General features: G+C 38.2%; 6 protein-coding genes and 1 pseudogene across 64 annotated transcripts; 3 read left to right on the top strand and 4 right to left on the bottom strand.

Moving 5' to 3' along the window:
* Positions 1-60: 60 nt before the first annotated feature.
* On the bottom strand, positions 61-2,666 carry LOC104717522 (COBRA-like protein 11). The gene is made up of 4 exons (XM_010435102.2): positions 1,949-2,666; positions 1,718-1,863; positions 1,298-1,630; positions 61-1,207 (listed from the first exon to the last, which is right to left on the bottom strand). Exons 1-4 carry the CDS (start codon positions 2,517-2,519, stop codon positions 248-250), a joined length of 2,010 nt encoding a protein of 669 aa, XP_010433404.1. The 5' UTR covers positions 2,520-2,666; the 3' UTR covers positions 61-247.
* Positions 2,667-3,169: 503 nt separating this feature from the next.
* On the bottom strand, positions 3,170-5,792 carry LOC104717521 (DDRGK domain-containing protein 1). The gene is made up of 9 exons (XM_010435099.3): positions 5,448-5,792; positions 5,204-5,332; positions 5,006-5,105; positions 4,593-4,708; positions 4,277-4,378; positions 4,031-4,189; positions 3,808-3,864; positions 3,682-3,718; positions 3,170-3,561 (listed from the first exon to the last, which is right to left on the bottom strand). Exons 2-9 carry the CDS (start codon positions 5,321-5,323, stop codon positions 3,350-3,352), a joined length of 903 nt encoding a protein of 300 aa, XP_010433401.1. The 5' UTR covers positions 5,324-5,332; positions 5,448-5,792; the 3' UTR covers positions 3,170-3,349.
* A 318-nt stretch (positions 5,793-6,110) lies between these two features.
* Positions 6,111-14,149, top strand: LOC104717519 (uncharacterized). 45 transcript variants are annotated; one of them, XM_087470439.1, is made up of 41 exons: positions 6,154-6,516; positions 6,678-6,732; positions 6,780-6,879; positions 7,022-7,076; positions 7,180-7,250; positions 7,351-7,422; positions 7,508-7,557; positions 7,666-7,707; positions 7,821-7,880; positions 7,972-8,142; positions 8,221-8,298; positions 8,415-8,438; positions 8,671-8,757; positions 8,853-8,921; positions 9,019-9,121; positions 9,237-9,330; positions 9,448-9,502; positions 9,697-9,752; positions 9,839-9,959; positions 10,044-10,177; positions 10,276-10,357; positions 10,527-10,589; positions 10,758-10,813; positions 11,048-11,084; positions 11,183-11,273; positions 11,369-11,443; positions 11,524-11,634; positions 11,728-11,790; positions 11,917-11,999; positions 12,083-12,199; positions 12,285-12,333; positions 12,421-12,472; positions 12,582-12,683; positions 12,788-12,901; positions 12,994-13,081; positions 13,191-13,268; positions 13,346-13,422; positions 13,552-13,643; positions 13,749-13,838; positions 13,912-14,030; positions 14,120-14,149. In XM_087470439.1, the coding sequence occupies exons 7-11, from the start codon at positions 7,508-7,510 to the stop codon at positions 8,240-8,242; spliced, it is 345 nt and encodes a 114-aa protein (XP_087326565.1). In that variant the 5' UTR covers positions 6,154-6,516; positions 6,678-6,732; positions 6,780-6,879; positions 7,022-7,076; positions 7,180-7,250; positions 7,351-7,422; the 3' UTR covers positions 8,243-8,298; positions 8,415-8,438; positions 8,671-8,757; positions 8,853-8,921; positions 9,019-9,121; positions 9,237-9,330; positions 9,448-9,502; positions 9,697-9,752; positions 9,839-9,959; positions 10,044-10,177; positions 10,276-10,357; positions 10,527-10,589; positions 10,758-10,813; positions 11,048-11,084; positions 11,183-11,273; positions 11,369-11,443; positions 11,524-11,634; positions 11,728-11,790; positions 11,917-11,999; positions 12,083-12,199; positions 12,285-12,333; positions 12,421-12,472; positions 12,582-12,683; positions 12,788-12,901; positions 12,994-13,081; positions 13,191-13,268; positions 13,346-13,422; positions 13,552-13,643; positions 13,749-13,838; positions 13,912-14,030; positions 14,120-14,149. The 45 variants fall into 45 exon arrangements, with proteins under 45 accessions (XP_087326552.1, XP_087326575.1, XP_087326538.1 ...); XM_087470426.1 differs by lacking the exon at positions 6,678-6,732 and having other exon boundaries at positions 6,111-6,188; positions 7,202-7,250; positions 8,586-8,757; positions 8,853-8,908; XM_087470449.1 differs by lacking the exons at positions 6,678-6,732; positions 8,671-8,757 and adding an exon at positions 8,586-8,670 and having other exon boundaries at positions 6,111-6,188; positions 8,856-8,908.
* On the top strand, positions 14,132-17,826 carry LOC104717517 (uncharacterized). 14 transcript variants are annotated; one of them, XR_015569130.1, is made up of 15 exons: positions 14,132-14,183; positions 14,377-14,463; positions 14,548-14,604; positions 14,874-14,981; positions 15,082-15,189; positions 15,271-15,294; positions 15,390-15,455; positions 15,549-15,604; positions 15,693-15,730; positions 15,827-15,945; positions 16,040-16,133; positions 16,279-16,310; positions 16,424-16,468; positions 16,599-16,698; positions 16,971-17,331. XR_015569130.1 is itself a non-coding variant. In XM_010435097.3 (12 exons), exons 7-12 carry the CDS (start codon positions 16,115-16,117, stop codon positions 17,545-17,547), a joined length of 516 nt encoding a protein of 171 aa, XP_010433399.2. In that variant the 5' UTR covers positions 14,964-14,981; positions 15,082-15,189; positions 15,390-15,455; positions 15,549-15,604; positions 15,693-15,730; positions 15,827-15,945; positions 16,040-16,114; the 3' UTR covers positions 17,548-17,826. The 14 variants fall into 14 exon arrangements, 12 of the variants coding, with proteins under 12 accessions (XP_087326530.1, XP_087326528.1, XP_087326529.1 ...); XM_010435097.3 differs by lacking the exons at positions 14,132-14,183; positions 14,377-14,463; positions 14,548-14,604; positions 15,271-15,294 and adding an exon at positions 17,465-17,826 and having other exon boundaries at positions 14,964-14,981; positions 16,988-17,224; XM_019230853.2 differs by lacking the exons at positions 14,132-14,183; positions 14,377-14,463; positions 14,548-14,604; positions 15,271-15,294 and adding an exon at positions 17,465-17,826 and having other exon boundaries at positions 14,964-14,981; positions 15,693-15,734; positions 16,988-17,224.
* A 75-nt stretch (positions 17,827-17,901) lies between these two features.
* On the bottom strand, positions 17,902-19,847 carry LOC104717516 (protein translation factor SUI1 homolog 1). Its single transcript, XM_010435094.3, has 5 exons — positions 19,647-19,847; positions 18,895-18,972; positions 18,510-18,715; positions 18,276-18,329; positions 17,902-18,194 (listed from the first exon to the last, which is right to left on the bottom strand). The coding sequence occupies exons 2-5, from the start codon at positions 18,929-18,931 to the stop codon at positions 18,150-18,152; spliced, it is 342 nt and encodes a 113-aa protein (XP_010433396.1). The 5' UTR covers positions 18,932-18,972; positions 19,647-19,847; the 3' UTR covers positions 17,902-18,149.
* A 202-nt stretch (positions 19,848-20,049) lies between these two features.
* On the top strand, positions 20,050-23,358 carry LOC104717514 (disease resistance protein At4g27190 pseudogene; annotated as a pseudogene). Its single transcript, XR_015569129.1, has 2 exons — positions 20,050-20,137; positions 20,234-23,358. The product of XR_015569129.1 is annotated as a disease resistance protein At4g27190 pseudogene (transcript).
* Positions 23,359-23,380: 22 nt separating this feature from the next.
* LOC104717515 (putative histone H2A.3) lies at positions 23,381-24,495 on the bottom strand. The gene is made up of 2 exons (XM_010435092.2): positions 24,116-24,495; positions 23,381-23,802 (listed from the first exon to the last, which is right to left on the bottom strand). Exons 1-2 carry the CDS (start codon positions 24,302-24,304, stop codon positions 23,596-23,598), a joined length of 396 nt encoding a protein of 131 aa, XP_010433394.1. The 5' UTR covers positions 24,305-24,495; the 3' UTR covers positions 23,381-23,595.
* Between the last annotated feature and the right edge of the window lie 634 nt (positions 24,496-25,129).

The following is a 25,129-nucleotide window of genomic DNA, read 5'->3' as shown; positions in this document are numbered from 1 at the left end:
TCCAAAACAAGAAGCAGAGGTAATTGATGATCAAATAATTTGCGATGTTTATGCTATTCCTTTTGTAAAATCAAATCTTCTAATAAAGGCCATCTGCATTAGGTCCCTTTGGATCATGGATACAAGTTTCTTGGATCAACCAAAACTGTGAATAGAGATACATATATAAACATTCTCTTCAAGTTCCTTGATCATGGCATGGCTAAACAGAGAAAAAAATCAACTTACATAATTACACTAAAGCAATCTACACACAGCTTAAAAACCGATCACTGATGGCAAGAAATGTTGTGATCACGAGGAGTATCGAAGGCAAGAATCGGATACCGGATAATCTCATCGCGGAACCCTTTTTAGGGAAATACTTAGGAAGCTCACATTCTTCACCATTGAAGAAAACTTTCTTAGGGAACCCATCTCCTCCAGGGATATTCAAACTCCCCAAATTCTTCTTTTTAAACGAGATAACCGACTGCATTTTCCCGGGAACTTGCAGGTCTCTAGCAGGATTGGTCCCGTTCGTTAGACCAATCAAGTAGTTCATACCAGGAAGTCCTTGAAAGAAAATGGTCTGGTTCTTAGGTGGAACTCTTGACCCATTAAAGGAGTAAACATTCTCATACCCTAAACCAGCTTTCCCTAAATCCACAGCACCAAACCAATCCTCCACTGCATTCTTCCCCCAGTTAAACACTGTTATTCGACCTGACCATCCATTACCGTAATCCGAGTTAAGATGCCAGTTTAAGCTGATTCCACAGTTGTCAGGACAAGGAAGTTTCTTTGGAACAGCCATGTGTTTCTGTTTTGCCCATACTTTTGCCTTTAGTGTCCGGTTATCAAACGGTACCAAGAGCGTGTCGGGAGGTAGGAGAAGCGGTCGGGCATTGGCGTTGCAAGTGTCGGTATCGATATCTTTGCAGCCGCAAGCGCAGGTGTTACAAGGAATAGCTGAGTCGTTGTAGAAGGCTGAGAAAGAGACACAGCAACGTGCAGCTTTTGGTTTAGGCTTGGTTATGTTGCATACGACTTGCCAGCTGGCGATAGCGTAGGTGGTTGCTTGGAGACCACTCGGATCAGGGAACGGGGTCGCGTCCACCCGTACAGGTGGACCACATTTGTACTGCGGGTTCACTATACCATCAATCTTCCAGTTTTGAGGAGGAAAGAATGCTGTTCTGTTCTGATCAGGTGGCACTTTGTACACCTAAACCAAACATCAAAACCGGTTTATATCATCTTAACGCCTAAAATTTGTGTCACTAAACACTATAAATGGTTCGTTTCAGGGCAAAACCTGTAATTGGAAAATGGCTTTAGATTTAGAAGGATCCATGTGAACGGGCAAAAGAGTGCCGTTCTTGCAACAGAAAGGTAACTTCCCGGTGTCCTTATCTTCTTTACGGTCAGCTGGTAAATCTTTGAGAATTGGTTTCTTCTGGCAATTAGCAACCTGAGAGAAATCAAGATCCCCGTAAAACTGTCCTGCCTTGCTGTTTAAGCATTCGCCCGGACTCTTCTCAGCCGCATAGGCTCCACGCAATGAGTAGATGAATTCGCCTCGCATCCACTCCCATGTTAAGTTCCAATGGTCTAACCGTCCTAGCGGACTATTGTTTTCAATAGTCACCTGTCCAAAAAACAAATCAACTTCGGTTCTTTTATGTATATAACAATAGTATTTATATCGATACAAGTGATGGATCCGGCTACTCACCTGCGCCATGTAGTTGCTTTTATAGGCTTGAAGAACGTCATAGATTATGTTCAGGTCACCGTGTCGTCTAGGCATGAACTTGGTTTTCACCTTTTCTTTAGATTTAAACTTTGGGTTCCTCTTGCAGCAAACTTGCATTGTACCACCTGTTGATGAAAACATATCGAAAGAATCGAAAACAGGTCATTACACAAAAACTAAGTCATGAACTAGGTCACGTTGGTTCGTTACCTTTAGAAGTAGCAGCAGGGCATTGCCATCCATCGTTTATGAGCTTGATCGTTTTAGGCATTGGCGTAGCCGTACCTCTACCGCCAAAAACCGTTCCGGTTATCTCGATATCGGTGGAGATTTGAGTGTCATCACCAGCTGTCAGGATCGAGGTCTTGAGATCCGTATTCGGAGACCCGATAAACGTCGTCCCATTGCTTGCATCGACAGGGAAGTCACCGTCAGATGAGACAGCTCCGGTCGCTGAAACGATGATCTCTCTATGGTGAAACCCTACGAACATTTGCCAACCTTTGACCTCTTCGATACCGGTGTTGACGATCATGGCCGTTGATTTAAACGACCAGGCTTGAGCCGTGACGTTTGTTGTGCGAGGATATAACTTTTCGCGGTTGCCGGTAGTGTAAGACATGTAAACTCCGTTGCAACGGAGAAGGCCTGGCGGTGGAGTGTCATCTTTCTTTGGATCATCGTAGTCTTGAGCAAATGATAACGTCGGAAACTGAAGGTTGATTAGAGGTATTAGAAGGAGAAGGAGGTTTAGATGGATGTAACAACGTATCTTCTTCATATCTACCGTGTTTCCCAAGTTTTTTCTTAGGACGGCAAGAAAGAGAAAACAGAGAAGAAGAAAGGAGAAAGAAGAGACATGTTCAAAAAAGCTTAAGCGAATAAAGGGAAGCAGAGCATAACGGTTTCTCTTCCTCTAGTTTTTCCCTCTTTCTCCGGAGAAACAGAGATTATACACAAAATTTAATAACGTAAATGAGCAAAATGTTCAAAAATTAATAACGTAAAATTTGTTCCTTAATTTTGTCACATTTTAAATTTCTATTTTACAGAAAAAAAAAGACATAGCCAGTGAAATTAATTACATGAACAAACTGTTTTTTTTTTCCAAAAGATTGATTGTAGTAAGATATTGGTGATTGTGAAACGAAAATTACTGTATTTATCAGTTTGGCAAACCGCATTTTCCGTTAAATTCAAAAGTACACAACTTCGTTACCAAACTAGATAAATTAAAAATCCCGTAGAGAAGGTAGCCATGATCTGAGACGAGAACTTTTGTGACACCTTGTGAGCGCAGAAACTGGCAAACTTTGTTTTAAGGGAGATCTCGGAATCTAGGTACATTGTTGGTTGAGGACAAACCAGCTTACATATAGAAAATAAGTTACTCAATTCAATGGTGGCATCGAATATGCTAACAGCTACATAAGTCAAGTAATTCCCATCGTGATATATAAGATATTAATTTTCTCATGTACTGTATACGGATCTCAAACTAGTAAAATCAGAACAAGGTATATTACCAAACACCAGTAAGTTGCAGTGAGTCCCAAAGGCTTTTTTAAAAAACTCATGTTTTTGACAAACTATTTTACCCGACAAACACAACTAAGAAACCGATATCTCTTCCATGCCACTAATTTCTTCAGTCAGCTGGTGTTGTACTTTGGGCTCCAAGTCGATAAACTGGTTCGACTTGCTTGCTAGATGTGAGATACTAACTCTTCCTTGACGTTTGATGTAATCTGCCACCGCATTCATCTCCTCCATTGATATGTAAATGTATTTCCCTCTATCATCCATGACTCCAGAGAGCCGCCCTGAATAAAAAGAGAAGGGGTTCAGGTTTGCAAGAGTTCTCTCATTACGTTTTCACATCAGTGCCTCATCTGTCTATTCATATTGCTTCGGTCTTATTATAAACATAGCAAATTACAAACCAATGCTCTCCAAAGAAGCGATCCTGTTGATACATTCCTAAAAAAACAAACAGTCGAAATTAGACTTGAGAACCATGCACAAGGTATACATTCATCTTCCACATAGAATACGTAGCCACATGATACCTGAGTTCGTAAATGAAATTCTGCGGCAAGATCTTCAAGTGGAACACATTTCTGTTTCTGCAATCACATCACACAGAAGGTAAGGCTCAACATGTCAGCACACTGATATTGGATGAGACAAAAATTGCATCTATACCTCACTGTTATTTTGTGTCTATTCACAGAATGACAATCGAGTGACAGATGGGAAAGTGTTTGGTAAAGGATTAATTACTAAAGATACCTTTATGTATTCAACAAATTCTGAAAGCAAATCTTGATTTTCACCCTGCGTTTCCTCTGTTGTACCTTCAGCATCAACTGAGAATTCCCCTTTCCATTTGTCAAACTCCAAAGCAGCTGCCTCTTCTTCCTTGGCTTGTCGCGCTTTTTCTTCTTCTTCCTAGACAACAATGTCACAATTAGCCAACCACACAGCATTTCAAAAGCAGGAACCTTAAACAGATATGAGATAAATTAACTGACTCACCAACTTCCGCTCCTCTGCCTCGCGCTCTTCGTCCTTCTTCCTCCGCATTTCTGCATACCGATCTTGTTTTGTATTTTTTGACTCGCGTGTAGCTTCTTCAGCCTATAGCCGACGATAAGAACAGAACTTGATCAGGAACCAAAAAGAAATGAACTATTATGAGGTTAGAACCAATACTCTATCTTTAAGTTAAAATGTAAAACTACCACAGTTGGGATTGCAAACTGATATTCCTAGACATTTCTCATCCTTTATCCCGCCAACATTTCTAATAGAATAATTTAAAGAATTAATGGCGACATAGAAATTGAGTCACCTGTCTTTGTGCTTCACGCTCTTGTCGCTTCTTCTCTTTCTTCTTTGATGCTCTGGCTTGAGATCCACCGGCTTCATCTTCATCTTCATCTTCACCTTCACTCCCACTGATGTTTTCTGTTTCACATATAAACCCAAATAAATTATTCCAAGTCCAGTAGTTTTCATTTCTTTCCAAGACCCTTCTAATCTTCTAATCCTTAAATAAATGGTTTCCACTCCTCACTAGCTATAGTAAACTCTTACCAAATTTACATAAAGATTACCTCCAGCTAAAAAAGTAGCAGAAACTTCATATTAATCAAAAACTCAAATCATCAAAAATTATCCAAATTTGGAACCTTATCATCCAGTTGATGAACACACACACACGGTTTGGAAGAGAGAAACAAAAAGCAGTAAAAAAAAACCAACCTTGAACATTAGATGTAGAGGAGCTAGCACCAGAAGCTGCAGGTCTCCGACGCATCCTACGTCCACCAGTAGTACGTGCCACGTTTTCACGCGGCTGAGCCTTCAATTTCACGAGAGAGAGAGATTACCACCATATATAATTTCATAGACTCAAAAAAAATTCCAAACCACTTGAAATTGATTAAAACAAGATTTTACCTGTGGCGGTTCTGCAACTTGGTCCCGTGATCTAGCATCTATACGACGTTTCCAAAAGAACAAAGGAATCACCGCCCCTATGAGAATCATGGAGACTATCAGAGCGAACATCTCCTCCATCTGTTACCCCTGCGATCCAAAAATAACCGAAGAAACACTTTGAGGAAACTGTTGAGAAAATGGAACCTGAATAACAAAAAATTGAAAGAGGATCGATTCTGATTATATCAGTCCACAATCTAACCTAACTGCGTTTTCCGAATACTGTAGATATTGCCTTCTCTATTCGGTAGTTTAACCTAAATCGTCGTGCTCGATGATTGCAGAGAGCTCCGCTTCGCTTGGACTCGAATCGATAGAGAAGGACACAGCGGTTAATTTGTAATTTCCTCGAATTAGTTGGAGTCTCTCGTCAACCCGGTTTAATTACAAAAGTCAACTTAATTCGTATGTTTTTGTCAAAAACTACTCTTACAATTTCAAGTTTTACAAACAAAATTTTGACCTAGAAAAAATAATGGAAAGTTATACTACGATTATGTAACCAAAGCAGTTTATGAACCAGATTATCTTGGCAGAGGTTACATACAAAATCATCAATCTAATTCTTCAATCATTAATCTCAAACGACAACGTTTTGGAAAAATTAGCAATATGGCGGTGGTAAAGTAGTAAGCCCAGCCCATTAAAAGTCGGTCCATATATTACAGCATTGTCAGTTTTGTTGTTTGGTTAGATTATCGTCAGTAGAAAATAGATTTTGTTTTCTTATAAGAAAAAAAAAAGAAAATAGGAAAGTAAAAAGGAAAGAAAGGAGTCAAAGATGGTTTGACTAAGGAACTAATTTAATCTGGAGCGTTAAAAATAAGATGGATGAAATCCTGACCGTCATAAAAAACAATAGACTTCTTCATCTATAAATAATGCTTTCACTCTTTTCAGAAAGTTCTAAAACAACAAAAGTCGCTTTTTTTTTTTGTTTTGGGTATCTCTCTCTAGCTACTTCTTCTTCTTCTTCTTCTATTTTCCTTTTTTTTTGTTTTTGTTCTTCGGTGTGGTGTGTGATACTATTCTTCAATCTCCCTGATTTCGTTTTCAAACCGATCATCTTCGCTATATTCTTATTCTAGGGTTCGGTGGTCTCTCTCTCTCTCTCAAATCTCAATTGCATTGCTTCGATATTTGCTCTGTTATTCTTCTTCTTAACGCTTCTCTGATATATATTGTTGTATTTTTTTGTCTTTTGCTGATGAGTTTTGGAATCGAAATTTTGATCTGATCATCGCTTCTACCCTTCTGAATTCTCCCCTAGGGTTTCGTCTCTCTCTCATCTGTTTTTTTTTTTTTTTTTAATTCATTGTACTGTGCATGCCTTCCAATTTAATCACTTCTTCGCCTCTGTTATTTTTGTTTTGGTTCCCCTAATAAGTAAACTAAACTAAGTAAGTTTCTTATTCGTCTAATTGCATTGCAGGTGTTTTGATATCGAATTTATGATGATCCGATCATCATCATCATCGCTCCAGATTGTTTGATTTCTCATATGAATTTTCACTTTGTTTTGTTTGATTTTTAGGTTTATGGAGGATATTAAAACGCTCTGATCGGTGATTTACTTTGATTGGTCGTTTGTCAAGCGTTCGGTCTTCTCGTTTTTTTTTTGTTGTTGTTGGCAGGTTGTTGTTTTATCTATCTTTGGATTTTTTAATTCCCCACACTTCTTAATTCCTATGTATATATGCGACTTTTTTGTTGTTGTTGTTGTTGTTGTTGTATTATAAGCTAACAAAATATATCTTCTCTCTCTCTTTGATGCAGATTGCACAGTGGGGTTCGCTCTTTTGTTGAATCTTTCTCTTCATCATCTGTTTTGGTAAGTTTCTTCTTCTGGTATATCTCTTTGCTACATCTTCTTCTTCTTCTTCTTCTTTTTCTTTCCCCTTAATGACTTTATGTGATTTGCTATTGTTGGTGAGGTGTTCTGATCTATGTAACCAGGGGTAACAGCAATTCAGATAGGCTTCAGATGCAAAGCTCTACCGACCTGGTAATTTTCTAATGCTGCACATATTTCTAGCGTTTGATACTTGTTTGATCTTATTATTATGTTCATCTTCTTATTTTACCTCTTGGATCTGTTATTTTAGACTGTGGAGGATGCTTTGCTCGGTGGGTGATGGTTCTGATGGATCCCTGTCTTCTCTGCGCTACCTCTTAAGGTAGTCTTCTTCCTTTTTTGCCTATCTGTTTTTTTATGTAATATTGGCCAACTGTTGCTCCTCTATTTCTGTTGTATATTCGCAGATGACGTTCTTGCTGAGAGATCAAAGATCCACAGATTATCCCCTACACGGGTTTGTTCTTAAACTTTGTCCCTTTTTAACTATTAATTGTGTGTGTTTTTCTTGCATATATTTAAAAGCTGACATCATTGTTCGTGGTTATGCTGGTTGGAATTCTAGGTTTGCCTTGAAGGTCTTAGACCAGGTCTCCCTAAGCCAAAGGTACACTCTCTTCTTTTGACACTCTTGTAGTCAGGTAGTGTTCTTCCTCTTAACCTCTTTTTCTTAGTTTCTTTCTATATAAGTGAAAAACCTTCTTTCTCTCTTTAATGCAGATCACGAGGAACGAAGCTTTCTGTCTGGGAGTGCGTTGGATTTCTGAGTTCAACTTTCAGGTTACCTTACATCTATACACTTTTTTTGCCTTATCGGTTGTTTTATTTAATTTTGGCTAGTTGTTTGTCCTCTGTTTCTTGTGTTTTTCAGATGTCGTGCTGTCATGTCTCAGTTTATCTTGAAGGATTCCTTTGCTCTGTCGTTACTCCCTGTTGCCTCTTTGACAGTCTCCCTTTGTTATATCCCAGGCAGCATCAAGAACTCTTTGACAGGCTTTGATGGAAACACTTCTTCTATGACTATGGGCTACGTCTTCAAGGGGTTTTGTTCTTCCTCTTAATACATCTTTTACTTTCGTTTTTTGTTATGTTCCTGACGTTTCTTTGTTTGTTTTTGCAGGTGTTTTGGAACCCAATTATGATATGATTATGGCGTAATCTTCTCCAGGCTCCTATGTCTTCAGGCACGTTCTCACAGGTTCCTTCTTCTAATTAAACCCATCTCTATTTGATTATGTCTTGTCTCTTTGGTTCGGTGTTTTTTTTTTTCTAATTACATGTTATTAACTTCTCGTTTTTGTTTTGTTGGTTTAGATTGGAGGATGCCACGATTGATCGGTGATGGATTTGGCTGATCGTTGTCACTTTAATTTATGTTGATTTTTCTTCTAGGGTTTGGTTTCTAAAAATTGAATCGTTCAAGGCCTTTTTTGATATTATGTTCATGCGATTTTTAACTCTTCTTCGCTCTGTTATGTATTTAAGATTGTGGAGGAGGATGCTTTGATCGGTTGGTGATGGTCTTGAATTTTGATAGATCATTTTTGTCTTCTCTGCGCTACATCTTCAGGTAATTTCTTGGACCTTGTTGCTGTTGTTTTTGTTGTGACCATGGCGTTTCTCACTACAACTAATCTCATCTTCAACTCCGACCAAGGTATACAAATTTTTGTGATATTCAATTTCTTAGCGCAGACTAGGTAGGAGCTCTCTTTCTATCTGACGTTTCTTCTAAATTATTAAATTGTTCAGAAGCAAATCCGAGATGGTTTTGAAGAATTGGAAAGTCTCATAACATACCTCAACAAGTTCGTGTTCTTCGTAATCCTCCTGCTTCACCACCTGACACCTGTTAGATTATTTCATTATATTTATATACTTCTCTTGTCTTCTAACTCTTTGAATCTCTGGTGATTAGAGATATGGTGCAAGCCAATGTCGTTTTGCAAGTGTGGATCGGAGGACCTTGCTCTGTCCATGATAGAAAGTTAGAAACTATCCTCTCTCTCTCGGAACAACCTGTAAGTGGTAACATTTTTTTTCTTCTTCTTATTTTTCTGAAACTTTTGTCACTCGTTTTATATACTTTGCTCTCTCTCTCTCATTTGAATTTTCACTTTGTTTTCTTGATTTTAGGTTTATGGAGGATATATTACGCTCTGATCAGTGATTTACTTTGATTGGTCGTTGTCAAGCGTTCGTCTTCTCCTTTTTTTTTTTTTGATGGCAGGTTGTTTTATCTATCTTCGGGTTTTTAATTCCCCACAGTTATTAATTCCTATGTATGCGATTTGGTTGTTGTTGTATTATAAGCTAACATAATATATCTTCTCTCTCTTTGATGCAGATTGCACAGTGGGGTTTGCTCTGTTGTTGAATCTTTCTCTTCATCATCTGTTTTGGTAAGTTTCTTCTTCTGATAATATCTCTTTGCTACATCTTCTTCTGCTTCTTTTTCTTTCCCCTTAATGACTTTATGAGATTAGGTATTGTTGGTGAGGTTTGATTTCTTCTTTAGTGTCTTATTGTGTTTTCTACTTTCTATTTTGTGTGATCATGTTCATGTGACTTTTACCTCTTGGATCTGTTATTGTAGATTTTGAAGGATGCTTTGCTCGGTGGATCCTTGTCTTCTCTGCGCTACCTCTTCAGGCAGTTTTCTTCCTCTTAACCAATATGTCTTTTCTTTCTTTCTTTCTATATAAGTCAAATTACATATATCTGTTTCTTTGATGCAGACCATCGAGATTAATGTGTGTGAGGATTTGAAGAGAAGAAAAACTAAACATTGTGAAAGTGAATGTTTTTGGAGGATGCTTTGCTCGGTGGATCCTTGTCTTCTCTGCGCTAACTCTTCAGGCAGTTTTCTTCCTCTTAACCAATGTCTTTTCTTTCTTTCTTTCTATATAAGTCAAATTACATATAACTGTTTCTTTGATGCAGACCATCGAGATTAATGTGTGTGAGGATTTGAAGAGAAGAAATAAAAAAACATTGTGAAAGTGAATGGTTTGCGTATGAAGCTAGAACCATACAAGGAGATTGTGTCTCCTGCTTTGTTTGGCATTATAACTCAGGTTACAGTTTCAAACACTTGTCTTACCAGTTTATATTTCTCTCTGTTCTGTGATTGTGGATTTACTTCAGATTTTTGTGTCTTTTGTTTTTTCTTCAGGATGCAAGCATGCAAGGTTATTGGTGGGATGAGAGGTATGACTGGATTGCTTTGGAAAACCTCATTGCTTGATCCATATGAGGTACTGATAACTCTTTATTTTTATAATTACTTGGTTAGATCATACATTTTGAATATATCAAGTCCTCATCCTTTTCGTTCTATGTGTGTTGACGTGGTGCAACTCTTTTTTTCATTATATACACTTAGACGTGATGCTAATCGATTGGTGTTCTGATCTTTGTAACCAGGGGCAGTAATCTTTCTCAGCAATTCAGATGGCCTTCAGATGCAGAGCTCTACCGATTGACCTGGTAATTTTCTCCTTATAATTGTTGTTGCATATAAGCTCTACCGTCCCACTTTGCTCATAAGTTTTTTCCAATTTCAGGACCGTCTTAAGAAACTCAAGTCAGAATATTTCTTGCTATATGGCTAACAGACTTTTCATATGACTTTTATTCTACAATTTTTTTTTGCAGATTCCAGGACGTGAATCTATTGCAGCCAAGCTTGTGTGGCAAATTTGACATAGCAGGTGAGTTATAAGTCTGTAATGGTGGACAACTGATTGACACAGCAGGTTAGCTATGAGTCTGTATCTATCTGCACATATTATCTTTCTGTGTCCCTGCATGTGATCATGTAGTTTTCAGCTTTTATTTATATATGCCACAACAACTCGTACTCGTCTGTCTTCACATTGATTAAATTTTACTTACTTTCCATGTTTGTTCGTAACCTATAACTCTGCTTTGTTTTTTCTTTGCAGGTCTCTGTCTGATTTTGCAAACCAATTCTTTTTTAAGGTGCTGCATACTTGAGATCTTTGATTGAAACTTATCTTAAGATATGTCTTTTTGTGAATGATGTTTTTAAGTATTCTGATGATGATTTCAATTTACAGCTTGCTTATGGACCGACGTGGTTCTATATGGGGAAGAGCACACTCTTAAATCATTACAACATGATGACAAAGTAACACGAACATGCGACAGGTTTTTGTCTTGTTCGAGCGTCTTTTCTTAAAGTTTATATTTTTTATCTTATTATTGTGATCATCTGATTTTAACTCTTGGATATGTTATTTTAGATTGTGGAGGATGCTTTGCTCGGAGGTTAATTGTTCTGACGATGGATCGTTGTTTTCTCTGCACTACATCTTCAGGTAGTGTTCTTCCTCTTAATCGATTTTTTTTCTTTCTTTCTGTATAAGTGAAATTACATATCTCTGTTTCGTACATGCAGACCATCGAGATTAATGTGTGTGAGGGTTTGAAGAGAAGAAAAAACATTGTGGAAGTGAATGTTTTGTGTATGAAGCTAGAACCATATAAGGAGATTGCGTCTGCTGCTCAGGTTACAGTTTCAAACACTTGTCTTACCAGTTTATGTTTCTCTACGTTCTGTAATTGTGGATTTACTTCAGATTTTTGTGTCTTTTTTCTTCAGGGTGCAAGCAAGGTTATTGGTGGGAAGAGAGTTAGGAAACCTCATTGCTTGATCCATATGAGGGTACTGATAACTCTTTCTTTAAAGTTATAATTACTTGGTTAGATACTACATCTTGAATATATCAAGTCCCCATCCTTCCCGTTCTAAGTGTATTGACTTGATGCAACTATTATTTCATTATTTCAGGGTATACACTTTGAGGGGTTTGTCTCGTGTTTGATGGTAATCGATTGGTGTTCTGATCTATGTAATCCATCACTGTTGATAAGGTATGGATTCTGATGACTTTTATCTGCTCTGTTTGATTATGAAGGCTTTCTCTTACAAAATAGTGTAATCCTTTTTTATGAAGGTACTTGGTGGAATGGGAGGGATGACTGGATTACGCTAGGAAACCTTATTGCTTGTTCTTGCTGTCTACACACATTCAGATGAGAGATCGATGATCCACAGATTCTTTCCTACACGAGTTGGTTCCTTAACTTTGTTCCTTTATTTTACTAGTTTTTGTATTCAGTGTCTTTTTAATGAATCTCTATCTCTCTTTGATGCAGATCGTGGAGGCATGGAGGGGGAGTGATTTGAAAAATTTCGTACTTTAATGTGTGTTTTTGATTGCATAACCACAGGCTTACATCTAGAGTTGTTGTGGTGTGTGATTTGAAATTTCTTTTGTCTTCTTATTCTCAGTTGAAGCATTATAATGGCGACTAGAGAGCAAACAAGTCAGAGAGAGAGAGAGGTATGTATTCTTTTCTTGTCTTATAAATTATATGATTTTGACTGAGTTAGTGACTTTAGTGTGTTTGAATATAGTTTTGTATTTGTTTCTTTTTGGTTCTGTGAAACAGGTGGGCGTTGATTGATTTATTTGACTCTCTCGTTGATGATTTTTTACTGAAGAATGAACTAGATTCAGAACACAATCGTCGCTAACGTGCTTGCTTATAAAGGTAACAACACCAAACTGGTTCTACTGATTTGATTGGTTCTACTGATTTGATTGATAAAATTTGCTTTAAAGTTGTTGTTTTTGGTTTTCTTTTTCTTTTTAAAGAGATCATCATCATTCAAGCAAGCTAGAGACCATATGTGTACAACTAATTCCATTGGATGACACCATTCCAATCATGAGCCAACAACAACAAGAAGAAGTACACCTCCACTCCAGGTTTTGTTTCATAATCATGTCTGATTTTTGTGATATTATCTGATTGTTAATTTTGCAATTTGATTTAAATGGGAATTTTATCATTGTTGTAGGGACCCTGAGAGACGAATTTTGAATTGATAATGGTTCTGTTTGTTCCTGTTTTCCTAGTTTTACCCACCACATTGCTATAGGTAATAGGTATGTCTGATTTACCCTTATTTATGATGTCAAACTATCTTTCTATGTGAATTCATTATCTTCATAAAGCTCGTACATTTATGTGTTTGTGTTTTGATTGCATATACAGGCTGAAATCATTGTTCGTGGTTATGCTGGTTGGAATTCTAGGTATGCCTTGAAGGTCTTAGACCAAGTCTTCCCAAAGGTACGCTCTCTCTTATTGACACTCTTGTAGTCATTCCATCACTGATCGGTTGGTTTTTTTTGCCTTGACGGTCTTAGACAAAGTCTTCCCGAAAGTACACTCTCTCTTTTTATTGACACTCTCTCTTCCCAATGTCCAAGAAGAGCACCTCCAGGTTTTGTTTCATATCATTCTTCACTTATGTCTGATTTTGTTTTATTATTGGCAAATCCTCTTTTCTTCTCTTCTCCATTGACTAACTACAGTATTTATTTACCTGATGATTTTGTTCGCTCTCTCTCAGGTTCCGGGCCAGCCAAGACTGCAGCCAAGCAATATATGTCCAAGGATTGTTAGCCTTCAATCGGGCTCTTACTTTAAGCTAACTAAAAATCAGTTATTTTTTTTACATCTTCGCATATAATTTGGTCTCATCCCTCCTCACTTCACCATGTTGTTTCTTGTTGGATTTCTCTAACTTCCTTAAATCTGGTGTTTTAGGATCTTTGATTATTGGTTGGGGTTTTAGAAAGAGCAAAGAGCAAGTTGAAGTGCTGTCAAAAGAGTTGGCTCATCGTCCGGCTGTGCTAGGTTTGTAGTTCATGTCTCTGCTCTGTGTTTTTGTTACCTCTAGTCTCATGAATTAACATTGCAGGATGTACAGGTATGGTAGCATCATTCCAATAGATGATTCTTTGGGTTATGCTGCAAATTTTTCACACATGCTGGGATATAATAGTCCTCAGATGAAAGAACTCATGAGGCTTATGTCAACAACCACAGGTTTCTTCTGGCTCTCTCTGTTTCTACATGTCAATTTTGTTTCCTTATTATATGATCCTAAGGTACAGTTTTATCTCTTTTCGATGTAGGTGCCAAGCAAAGAGCAAGTTGAGTTGCTGTCAAAAGAGTTGTCTCATCATGCGGCTGTGCCAGGTTTGTAGTTCATGTCTCTGCTATGTGTTTTTGTGACCTCTACTTTCATGACTCATCAAAGCTTAGCAAAATAAGCCGATGCTAATTATAAACTGAGTGTTATGATTGTTTCAAACCTACATCTAGTTTATACTTAATTTTACATTGCAGATTATATATGTTTACAAAGTTATTGATGCTCTGCCTTCGACAGTCTAATGACTGAATTTGCTAGTGGTGTTATGACCCTTCAAGTGGATGTCTCCCAGAGTATCTATCTATGGTCCAAATACTCGGCAAGTTTGGTTCTCTAACCTCTATTTTATTGGCAAAATCCTCTTCTCTTCTCCATTGACTATCACCTCATGATTTTGTTCTCTCTCAGGTTCTGAGCCAGCCAAGCAATGTCCCCTATCTTGAAATATATTTGCCACGATCCAAGGTTTGTTTGTTTGTTCTCTTGTGCTTCTTTGTGTACTTTTACATTTACTCACTATAGCATCTATTTAAATAATTTGGTGGTTTTGAGTATTATTATGTGTATATGATTTGATCTTATCATATTTTGCATCATCCCGTTTAGCTATGATTACTTTTATACCTTTTGTATTTTGTTTCCCTCTTACAGGGAGGTGTGAATGAATGAGATTATCATGGAATCACGAATATTGATAGTGCCTTTGACTTCAGTTAATATTGTTGAATTTTCAGAAATTGCTGGTAAGAAGATCAATTGTTGGTACACAGCTTCGAAGAGTTTCAGCTACGAGTGCTGCTTCCCGTGTGGCTCAAGAGATGGGTGTCAAAGTCGGGCATGAGGTATGTTGGCTTCTCTTCTTGTTTTGCTGCTGGTAGTTTATTCTTTCGCAATTGTCACTACACTCTCTAAATCTAACCTTTTGGTTGGTGCTTGTCACAGGTTGGGTATTCCATTCGATTTGAGGATTGTACTTCTGACAAAACAGTTAAGAAGTATATGACTAATGGTATGCTTCTGCCCGACCTGCTTGGCGAACCAGGTCTACATGTAAGAAATACCTTTTGCACATTTTATTATTATTACTGGTTGACGACAGCTGAACGATTTTACTTACTGATTGCAAAACAGTTCAATGTCGTTATTGTGGATGAGGCAAGTAAACTTTGTCGTACAGTGTCTCTTCTTAATTGTGTAACCTGGGTTAAATTCTTGGATACATTCTTATTGACTTTTCTTATACTTCACAGGATATATAGATGACCTCCATGAATTGTGGGTTCTTATCTATCTATAGATCCAATTACTCGGACAAGGTTTCTTCTCTGACCTCTATTTTATTGGCAAATCATCTTCTTCTCTTCTCCATTGACTAACTATCACTTGATGATTTTGTTTATCTCTCTCAGGTTCCGAGCCAGCCAAGTAATGACCTATCTTGAAGGAGATTCTGCTACGATCCACGGTTTGTTTGTTTGTTCTCTTGTGCTTCTGTGTGTCTGTACAAGTAATATATCTTAACTGATACTTGACAACTTCTTCCTTTTTATCAGGTTACCAGGAAACAGCTGGATTAACAGTTAATGATCATGTTCGTGAGTTCTCGTCTTTATCTTGGCTTTCTTTCTTTTCTCTTTTCTAGGGCTATGCATCTGTTCTCACGATTCTTTTGTTTCATATCTCATAGGAGGCCTTTGAAGAACGATTGCGAGAATATCCTGTGACGTGTACATCCCTCGGCGGTAGTTCTGTCCCAGCTCTTGACAAAGATTGTTTTGGGACTAGTTCCTAGCCCAATCAATTCTGGTAATGTGTTTGTTTGACTGCATATCTCTCTATCTATTGAAGTGTTCATATGGTCTGAATCTTGATGCTCAACTGAATTTAACTTTTTTTGCAGTCAGAGGGAGACACAATAACTGGTGGTGACTTGTAAGTTTATTGGTTTACTAGGAAGCAGCTGGATTCACAGTTAATGATTCTGTTCACACAAGGTTGATGAGTTATCCTCTTTATCTTGGTTTTCTTTTCTCTTTTCTCTTTTCTCTTTTCTCTTTTCTCTTTTCTATGGTTATTCATCTGTAGCCAACATATAACTTGCCCTGATATTACAACCACTTTCTCTGGAGCTTGGACCAGGAATTTTGGGAAATATCTTCGATGGAGTTCAGGTTCAGTTGGATTTTTATATTCTTGCCTGACATGAAGTTTATGATTTGTTTTACCATTACAAACTGCAGACTGTGCATGGCTTCTCACGATTCTTTTGTTTCATATCTCACAGGAGGCCTTTGAGGACTATTATCCGGTGATGTGTGCATCCCTCAGGGTGTGTCTGTCCCAGCTCTTGAAAAATATTTTTCTACTGCATGTCTCAATGTCTGTCTATTCAAGTGTTCACTCTGGTTTTGTTCCCCTAATTACTGGATATTTTGATAGCTTTCTTATCATGTTTTCAGGTTATCTTCATACCCTTTTCCCTTCTGTTCTTGGTGGAACCTGTGCCATTCCTGGTGCTTTTGCCTGTGGGAAACTGTTATCAGTCAGGCACTTTCCAAGGTAGGTTGTGACACTCTGGTTTTGGTCCACTTAATTACTGGATATATTGAATTTCCAAAGCTAATTTGTTCTTATATACATAATACGCCAACTCCCATGCTGTTGTGTATGTTGGTTGTGGAGTGAGAGGAAATGAAATGGCTGAGTTATATCTCTCTCATTCTGAATCTGCATATTGTTCATACAACTCAGACATTTGATCTGATCGTTTCTGATAAATTAGGTTCTTATGGACTTCCCACATGCTGTACGTGATGAAAGTGTTATTGTAGTGTTATTGTTGGTGCAGTTTCACCTCCTGGAGGAGACTTTTCAGATCCTGTGACTTCTGCTTGGTATAAGGACAGGCCGATGTATGTAAGGTACACTAACGAGGACAATGAGACCGAAGGTGATGGTATTTTCAGGCTGGTTGCTTTCGATGTGGAAACCAAAAGCTGCATTTGGGGAATAGCAGACATTCGAGTAAACCGAGAAAAGGCAAGCAAAGAGAATGGCGACTCGAAATGGCTTTCGAGTCACTACGGTTAGTCGGTTTCCTTTCTGAATGTTGAGAGAACACAGTAATAAGGAATTTATCTTTTAGTTTATACTTATAGTATTAAAATCTCAATAGAAAGTCTATTAAAACGATACGTAATAAGATTAGACACGACGATGACTAACTTGAGAGTTGAGACAGAGAAGAAAACCAAAAGTAGTAGGAGATGTGTTTCTTTTATTGCTCTAAGTGCATAAAGGCAGCTAAAACACAAGTAGACATCAGAATTGGCTGCTTCAAGGGCTAGAGAATGGCTTCAAGCACCCATCGTGATGATGCAACGGATACTCTCTCCCTTCAACATGTAATCAAAGGCCTTGTTGATCTCTGAGAATGGCACTGTGTGAGTGATGAATTTCTCAAGCTCCAGCTCCTATTTCATTCAGAACATTGGTATCAGAAGATCCGGTCTTCTCATTACCTTGTTCATGTACTTTTCGACAACCCCGGGAATGTCAGTTTTGGGTTTGTAGTTCCCAAAGAAAGTACCCTCATTTAAGAAATTCAATTGGATGAGACTTGAAGGCATCGTCTTTGCTTGTCAAAAATGACTTCAATTTCAAGTTTTATAGACAACATTTTGAGCTCTTCGTCTTCCACATTCAAATTCAGGACAACAGTATACTAAAGACAGAATAGTAGTGAACCTGTTGAGATCCATCTTGGTAAGACATAGTATATAGAGAGAATGGACAAACGTTAACAGCGAATTCTTAACAATCTCATCATATTACAGAAGTAGCATGAGAAAGAAAACGATGATAGTCTCTTAGTATCATACCAAAGCTAAAACGAAAAACAAAAAAGAGTAACAGGAGGGTGAAGAAATGTTTCGGAACTGAACGAGAACGGTAATGATCCGCTTAGAAAAGTAAACGCAGCAGCCTAGGGACAATGCAGCAGAAGCAGCTCAGAAACCATGGATCTTGATGTTATCTTTCTTCACAAGACCAGCCTGTTCCATCAAAAAAGTATGTTAAACAAAATCAAGCAACAAATATTTTTGTTAACCACTTGGTAAAAGCGTGATGTTTACCTGGACTAGGAACGTGGAGACGTTCTTTCTCTGATCACCTTGAAGCTGAATAACCTACACATTTGCACAAGTAGCCATAAGTACTGGAGAATAGCCAGAGACGGCACACATAATAAATCCTTCGGCTACGCGTTCCAATTAGTCTTCAACCCTTTGTTGAATTATTATTCTAAAGGACTAGAAAGACAGTAATTGACCCACATGGATGTACCATGGTGTTTTAAAAGCACGTACCTGTCCCAGTTCAGAGTCTTGAACCACAGTTCCGTTGCAACAAAATTCTTTCTTGAGGTCCTTGAGTATCTTGGTGTAACTGTACTCTTTCTTCAGCCCCTGGACCGTTGTCAAGCTTTTCCTACCATTCCGCTGCTGGACACGAATGTGAACGTACTCTTTTGTTCCTGCACCTGAGTCCTCAACATTCGCATCAGCAAACGGATCTGCAGACAAGCAAAAAAAAAAGAAACGAATTAGCTCCTATCAATTCTCACATGAGATACAGCAAACCACAACCTGAAGAATCCAAGACTTGAGAAACAAATTAACAAAATCTCATGTTCCTAATATCAAAAACTCTTAGCAAACATCTGAAAATAAGTCTAAAATAACTGAAACTTACCAAAGGCAGTAGGGACCTGGGAATCAAGTTCAGACATGAAACTTTGTTGATCTGAGGGGGAAAACGAGAAGCTGAGACCTGAACAAGAGAAGACCATCATCACATAAAAAATTAACACACTCAGGAGGATTAACAAACAATAGAAGATGAAAGTGTTAAAACCACAATCTATGTAACCAAAAAAAGATTATTAACCAAGTCTTAGATAACAACAGTTAAAGAACTTAAGAAAACACAGGAAACACAAACAGAAGATACACATAACACGATAACAAACAATAAACACACACAATTCTAGTACGAGCCGTTCAGAGATTAAATGATACATAAACCAAAAGAGATACTACAATCACCAACTCCAGATTCATTCATCATCCGCAAAAGAAGAATCGAAATGAGCAAAAACCATGTTGCATCCAATATATTCTTTATCCTAATACCAGTAACCTAGTTAATCAGATCCAGCTCAATTACAGGATACGATGTAAAGAAAAAAAAAAAAAAAAACAATCCACCAATTTTAATTTTGTCACAAGAGATCAAAAAGCAAGATCCACTTTATCAAACTCAGCATGCGATTCGAATAGCAAATGATAAAACCAGCTGATGAACGGAAACAAAATCAATCACAGACTCGGAGTCTGAGACTCCACAATTACGGATCCGAGCAATAAAAATACAAACTTCACCTCGAAATTACCGAAAAATCAAAAGATTTGAGCAAGAGTTTGGTGAATAAGGACAATATTTACCTGATCCGGAAAGTAGAGTTTCGTGGATCTGATGATCGAAGAAGATAGAAGGAACAGAAACCCTAAATTCTCGGATAGAGTCTCCAACTTCTGGTTTCGGTGGCGAGAAAATTTAGGAAAGAGGAAGAAAGAGGAATAGATATTTTTTTGTCACGACAGAATAATTTTTTTAAAGTTTAAATCTGATCTTCTCAGATATTTTTTTTTTATTATTATTTGTTTCCTTCATGGATTGACAATACGGTTTAACCGGGCCGGTTCAGAAATCTTTGTTCGGTTTCGAAATTCTTTTTTTTTTTGTCAATTTGAACCAAACAAAGCTTTGATTCGGTTACGATGTGGTAGATTTCGGTTTGGTTTACAGTGGTTTTTTGTTTGATTGAAGCATCGTTTTTAATATCAGGATGATACCAATGGACACCGTGACTACTGACTACCACCAACACTTTCATTACTGACTCTCATCCCACTGAAAACGGAGTTAAGAATGGGTTTGATTTAACAGTTTTAACTTTCATTTCAAACATAATTGACATGTCAGAACATGAGTTACACATCATACATATGCATGGTTGCACTGCTTGTAGACGCGGAAACTTGTCACCCCTCCGTATTTGAGGAATGGTTGCACTGCTTGTAGACGCGGAAACATATGCATGGTTGCAATGCTTTGAAGAATGCGCTCAATGGCCTTATGGAAGTTCAGAACAAAGTGAATAAAGACCTCAAAATATTGGAAATCAAAGGGAAATCTTTGCATGTGCAACTGAGGAGATGGCTAAGAGATGTGGAAGAGATTGTCTCCAAAGCAAATTCAATGCAGGAAAAGCGTGTTTCATGTGCTCCGTTCTTGAAATGCAGGCTGAGCAAAACACTTGTTGTAATTCTTGAGAAAGTCAAGAGACTTGAAAAGCAAGGTGTAGAGCTTCTCGACATATTCTCTGTGGAAGGTAAATCTGAACTAGTTGAAAAAATTCTTGGACCCTCGATTCCTGATCAAACAATAGCATCAGAGATGTTAGACAAAATTCTAAGCTGTTTAATGAGCGATAAGGTTCAAAAGATTGGTATTTGGGGTATGGGTGGAGTCGGGAAAACGACAGTAGTCAGAGAACTGAATAATAAGCTATGGAAAGAGGCTGCTACACAGCCTTTTGGTATGGTGATATGGGCTACAGTTTCCAAAGAGTTTGAAGTGGGAAGGGTCCAGAAGCAAATCGCCGAGAGGTTGGATATAGAAATAAAATTGGGTGAAAACGAGGAGAAACTAGCGAAACGGATTTATGGAAGGCTTGAGAAAGTAAGTAGCTTTCTTCTCATTCTTGATGATGTCTGGAAACCCATTGATTTAGACCAGTTGGGGATTCCACAAACAGATGAACACATCTGTTCAAAGATTGTGTTGACTTCAAGATTTTTAGAGGTTTGCCAGAGCATAAAAACGGATATTGACTTCAGAGTGGATTGCTTATGTGAAGAAGAAGCCTGGGAATTGTTTTGTCAAAACGCTGGAGAAGTTACCAGATCAGATCGTGTTAGACCCATTGCAAGAAAAGTTTCTCGGGAATGTGGTGGATTGCCTTTGGCTATCATCACAGTTGGAATGGCTATGCGGGGGAAGAAGGTAGTCAAGCTGTGGAAGCATGCCCTTAAGGAACTCAAGAGTTCGGTGCCGTATGTCAAGAGTATTGAAGAAAATATCTACCAACCTTTGAAATTGAGCTACGACTTGCTCGAGCCAAAGATGAAATCTTGCCTCCTCTTTTGTGCCTTGTTTCCAGAGGATTACTCAATTGAAGTAGCTGATCTTGTAAGGTACTGGATTGCCGAAGGGTTTATAGATGAAACACAAAACCATGGGTATTTAATGAATCAAGGAATTACTTTGGTTGAAAGTCTGAAAGACTCTTGCTTGTTAGAAGAGGGTGTTCGTGATGACACAGTTAAAATGCATGATGTGGTTCGTGATTTTGCGATATGGGTCATGTCGTCCTCGCAAGATGATAGTCACTCTCTTGTCATGTCTGGTATAGGCTTGCGAGAGTTTCCACAAGAGAAGTTTGTTCCTTCTATCCGAAGAGTTTCTTTGATGAACAATATGCTTAAACGGCTCCCGGATAAGGTGGTAGAGTGTGTTGAACTCTCGGCTTTACTGCTACAAGGAAACTTTCACCTTGAGGAATTACCAGCAGGGTTCTTGCTATCTTTGCCAGCACTTCGGATTCTGAATCTAAGTGGGACACGCATAAGGTCATTACCTCTCTCCCTCAGCAAGCTTCATGAGCTTCGGTCTCTCATCTTGAAAGACTGCTACTACCTTGAAGAAGTTCCTTCCCTTGAAGGCCTTACCAAAATTCAAATTCTGGATCTCTGTGCCACCCCTATTAGGGATATGCCAAGAGGGTTGGAAACTTTGAACAGCTTGAGACTACTTGACCTCTCCCGAACACATCACCTCGAAAGCATACCAGCGGGAATCATCCCACAGTTATCAAGTTTAGAGGTTCTAGACATGACACTTAGTCATTTCCACTGGGGCGTTCAAGGACAAACTCAGGAAGGGCAAGCAACACTTGAGGAGATTGCGTGTCTCCATCGTTTATCGGTTCTCTCCATCAGGGTCGTATGTGTCCCACCTCTTTCCCCTGAATACAATTCTTGGATAGAAAGGTTGAAGAAATTCCAGTTGTTTATTGGCCCAACAGCAAACTCCTTACCTAGTAGACATGACAAGAGGAGAGTAACAATAAGTAGTCTCAATGTTTCAGAGGCATTCATAGGGTGGTTGCTAGCAAATACGACCTCCCTAGTGATGAACCATTGCTGGGGTCTCAATGAGATGCTGGAGAACTTGGTAATTGATAGCACAAATAGCTTCAACGTTTTGAGGTCTCTAACGGTCGAAGGTTTTGGTGGAAGTATAAGGCCTGCTGGTGGATGTGTAGCGCAGCTGGATCTTCTACCTAACCTCGAAGAACTTCATCTGCGTCGTGTGAATCTAGAAACCATTAGAGAGCTCGTGGGGCATCTGGGGTTGAGATTTCAGACACTGAAACATTTAGAGGTCAGCAGATGTAGCCGGCTCAAATGCCTTCTCTCATTAGGGAACTTCATCTGTTTCTTGCCGAACCTACTAGAGATACATGTTAGCTTTTGTGATATGCTTGAGGAGCTGTTTGACTATTCTCCAGGAGAAGTTCCAGCCGCCACTGAACCTGTGGTACCTGCCCTGCGTGTCATAAAGCTGATGAATCTTCCGCGGCTGAGGAGATTATGTAGCCAAGAAGAGTCATGGGTAAGCTTAGAACATGTGGAGGTGATAAGATGCAATCGTCTCATGAATCTACCCATTACGTCAAACAACGCCCATAGAGTCAAAGAAGTAAGAGGGGAAACACACTGGTGGAACAACTTAATTTGGGACGATAACACTACAAGAGAAACCCTTCAACCTCGTTTCTTACCAGCTGATGGAAATAAAGTAAAGAACTCTCTCGGAATCTCTTGTTAGCAGATCAATAATGTAATCAGGATCTCATGGCTGAGGAGATTTGTAGATACAATGTGAATGTAATCATGGACTTGCAGAAGCTTCTCCAGTTGTTCAAAGAATAAGAACCGGTTGTCCAAAGTATGTAATACAATATAATATGGTAACTTAATTTATGTGTCATGAAACGGTGTTACAGTAATATATTCAGCTTCTGAACAATGGTCAAGCAAAGGATTACGTCTGTTAAGAACAATTTTCTTAATATATTCACACAAAGTGAAACAAGGGTTATCCTTACAACAACTAGTACAAATAGCCACATAGCTTCCATTGCTGCTGAGTAACAACAACAAATAAGCAATTTAAAAAAGAAAAAAAAAAACAGTCCTAAGCATGATCTGATATCAAACCATTTTCTAGAGAATCAATGTCTTCATTTTGTAAGAGAAGTAGCGCCTAATCTTCGTCGGTAGGCTTGGAAGGACCAGACTTTTTGGGGAGAAGGAGATTGTGGATGTTAGGCATCACTCCTCCGTTGGCAATAGTCACATCTCCAAGTAGTTTGCTTAGTTCCTCGTCGTTCCTCACAGCAAGCTGAATGTGTCGTGGAACTATACGTGTCTTCTTGTTGTCTCTCGCTGCGTTCCCAGCGAGCTCAAGTACCTTCAATCAAATAACGCACACTAAGCTCAATTGCTAGGAACTATTTTTCAAAACACTGAAAGCACAGATTTAAATTAACAACAACAAAGATCTGCTAGGAAACTTAATCAGAATTTCCGAATTCGCAATCAATTGACAAATTCAAAAAAAAAAAAAAAAAAAACCAAAATTGAAACAAACAAAAAAAATGGAAAATGTAAAAGTGAAATCACAAATCCAAAACGCTAACCCATCCATTTCAATTTTTTATAAAAGAAGCAAATTAAATTGGCGATGAAATAGATGAGAATCTGAAATGATTGATTTTTGTTACCTCGGCGGCGAGATATTCAAGAACGGCGGCGAGATAGACAGGAGCTCCGGCACCAACACGCTCGGCGTACTTCCCGGCCTTCAAAAACCGAGCGATACGACCAACAGGGAATTGAAGCCCAGCCTTGCTACTACGAGACGTAGACTTCTTCGCCGCACCAGATCCTAGTGTTTTTCCCCGACCCGCCATTTCTACAGCTCTAGAAGAACAAAGCGTACTTGAGTATTATTAATAGAGTGGGGAAGAATAGAAAGTATCAGGTGACCAATGAACTCACACTGCATGGATCGATAACTCTGACCGTTAGATTGGTTTTATGTTTAACGGACACGATGTGAGTTTTTCATGCTCCCACCCCATCGCTTGGACATTTTTTTATTGGTCCTCCGATAATCTCAATGGATTGATCTACTTATATGGGCTTATTTAATTGAAAGCCCTCCTTTCTAGTCTCACATCATTCGCCCCAAACAATTTTTCTTGTCAAGTAATATATAAAAATTTCCTCCCATTTTAACTAGTGAGGGAGCGAATTTCAAATTATACGATTAGTCTAGAGTACTAAGACTAAGAGTACACGACAAAAGAATTACAACTGTCAATAGATTTCAGAATCAAGCTATGATTTTTTTTTTTTTTTTTTTTTTTTTTTTTTGTACTCTCTCCGGATATCATATGGAATAACAAAGAAAGTGAAACCAATAGAGACATCAGACATTCGAAAAAAGTGTGTGTATGTCATGAAACGTTGTGGGATGGTGTTATGATGTTACCAACCTTTCATACAAAGGAACGGTGGATCACACGTTGATGTTCTTTAGTGTAGGATGTGGAAATGTCTTTTAATGCTTTAAACTCACAACATTATATCATTATTGGTTTGATGACCCCCAAAAAAAAAGACTCATTTAAGAGAAGGAAAAAGTAATTGGAAGTTTAAGAAAACAGACAACTTTTTAGATTTATTGTCTAAATGATATATTCTTTATGCAAAAATATGAAATAAATAGTTTT

This window comes from Camelina sativa, chromosome 10 (genome assembly GCF_030686135.1).
Source record: "Camelina sativa cultivar CO46 ecotype springtype chromosome 10, ASM3068613v1".
NCBI lineage: Eukaryota > Viridiplantae > Streptophyta > Magnoliopsida > Brassicales > Brassicaceae > Camelina > Camelina sativa.
Note: the sequence above shows the minus strand (reverse complement) of the source record. Positions and strands in the feature narration are given on the sequence as shown.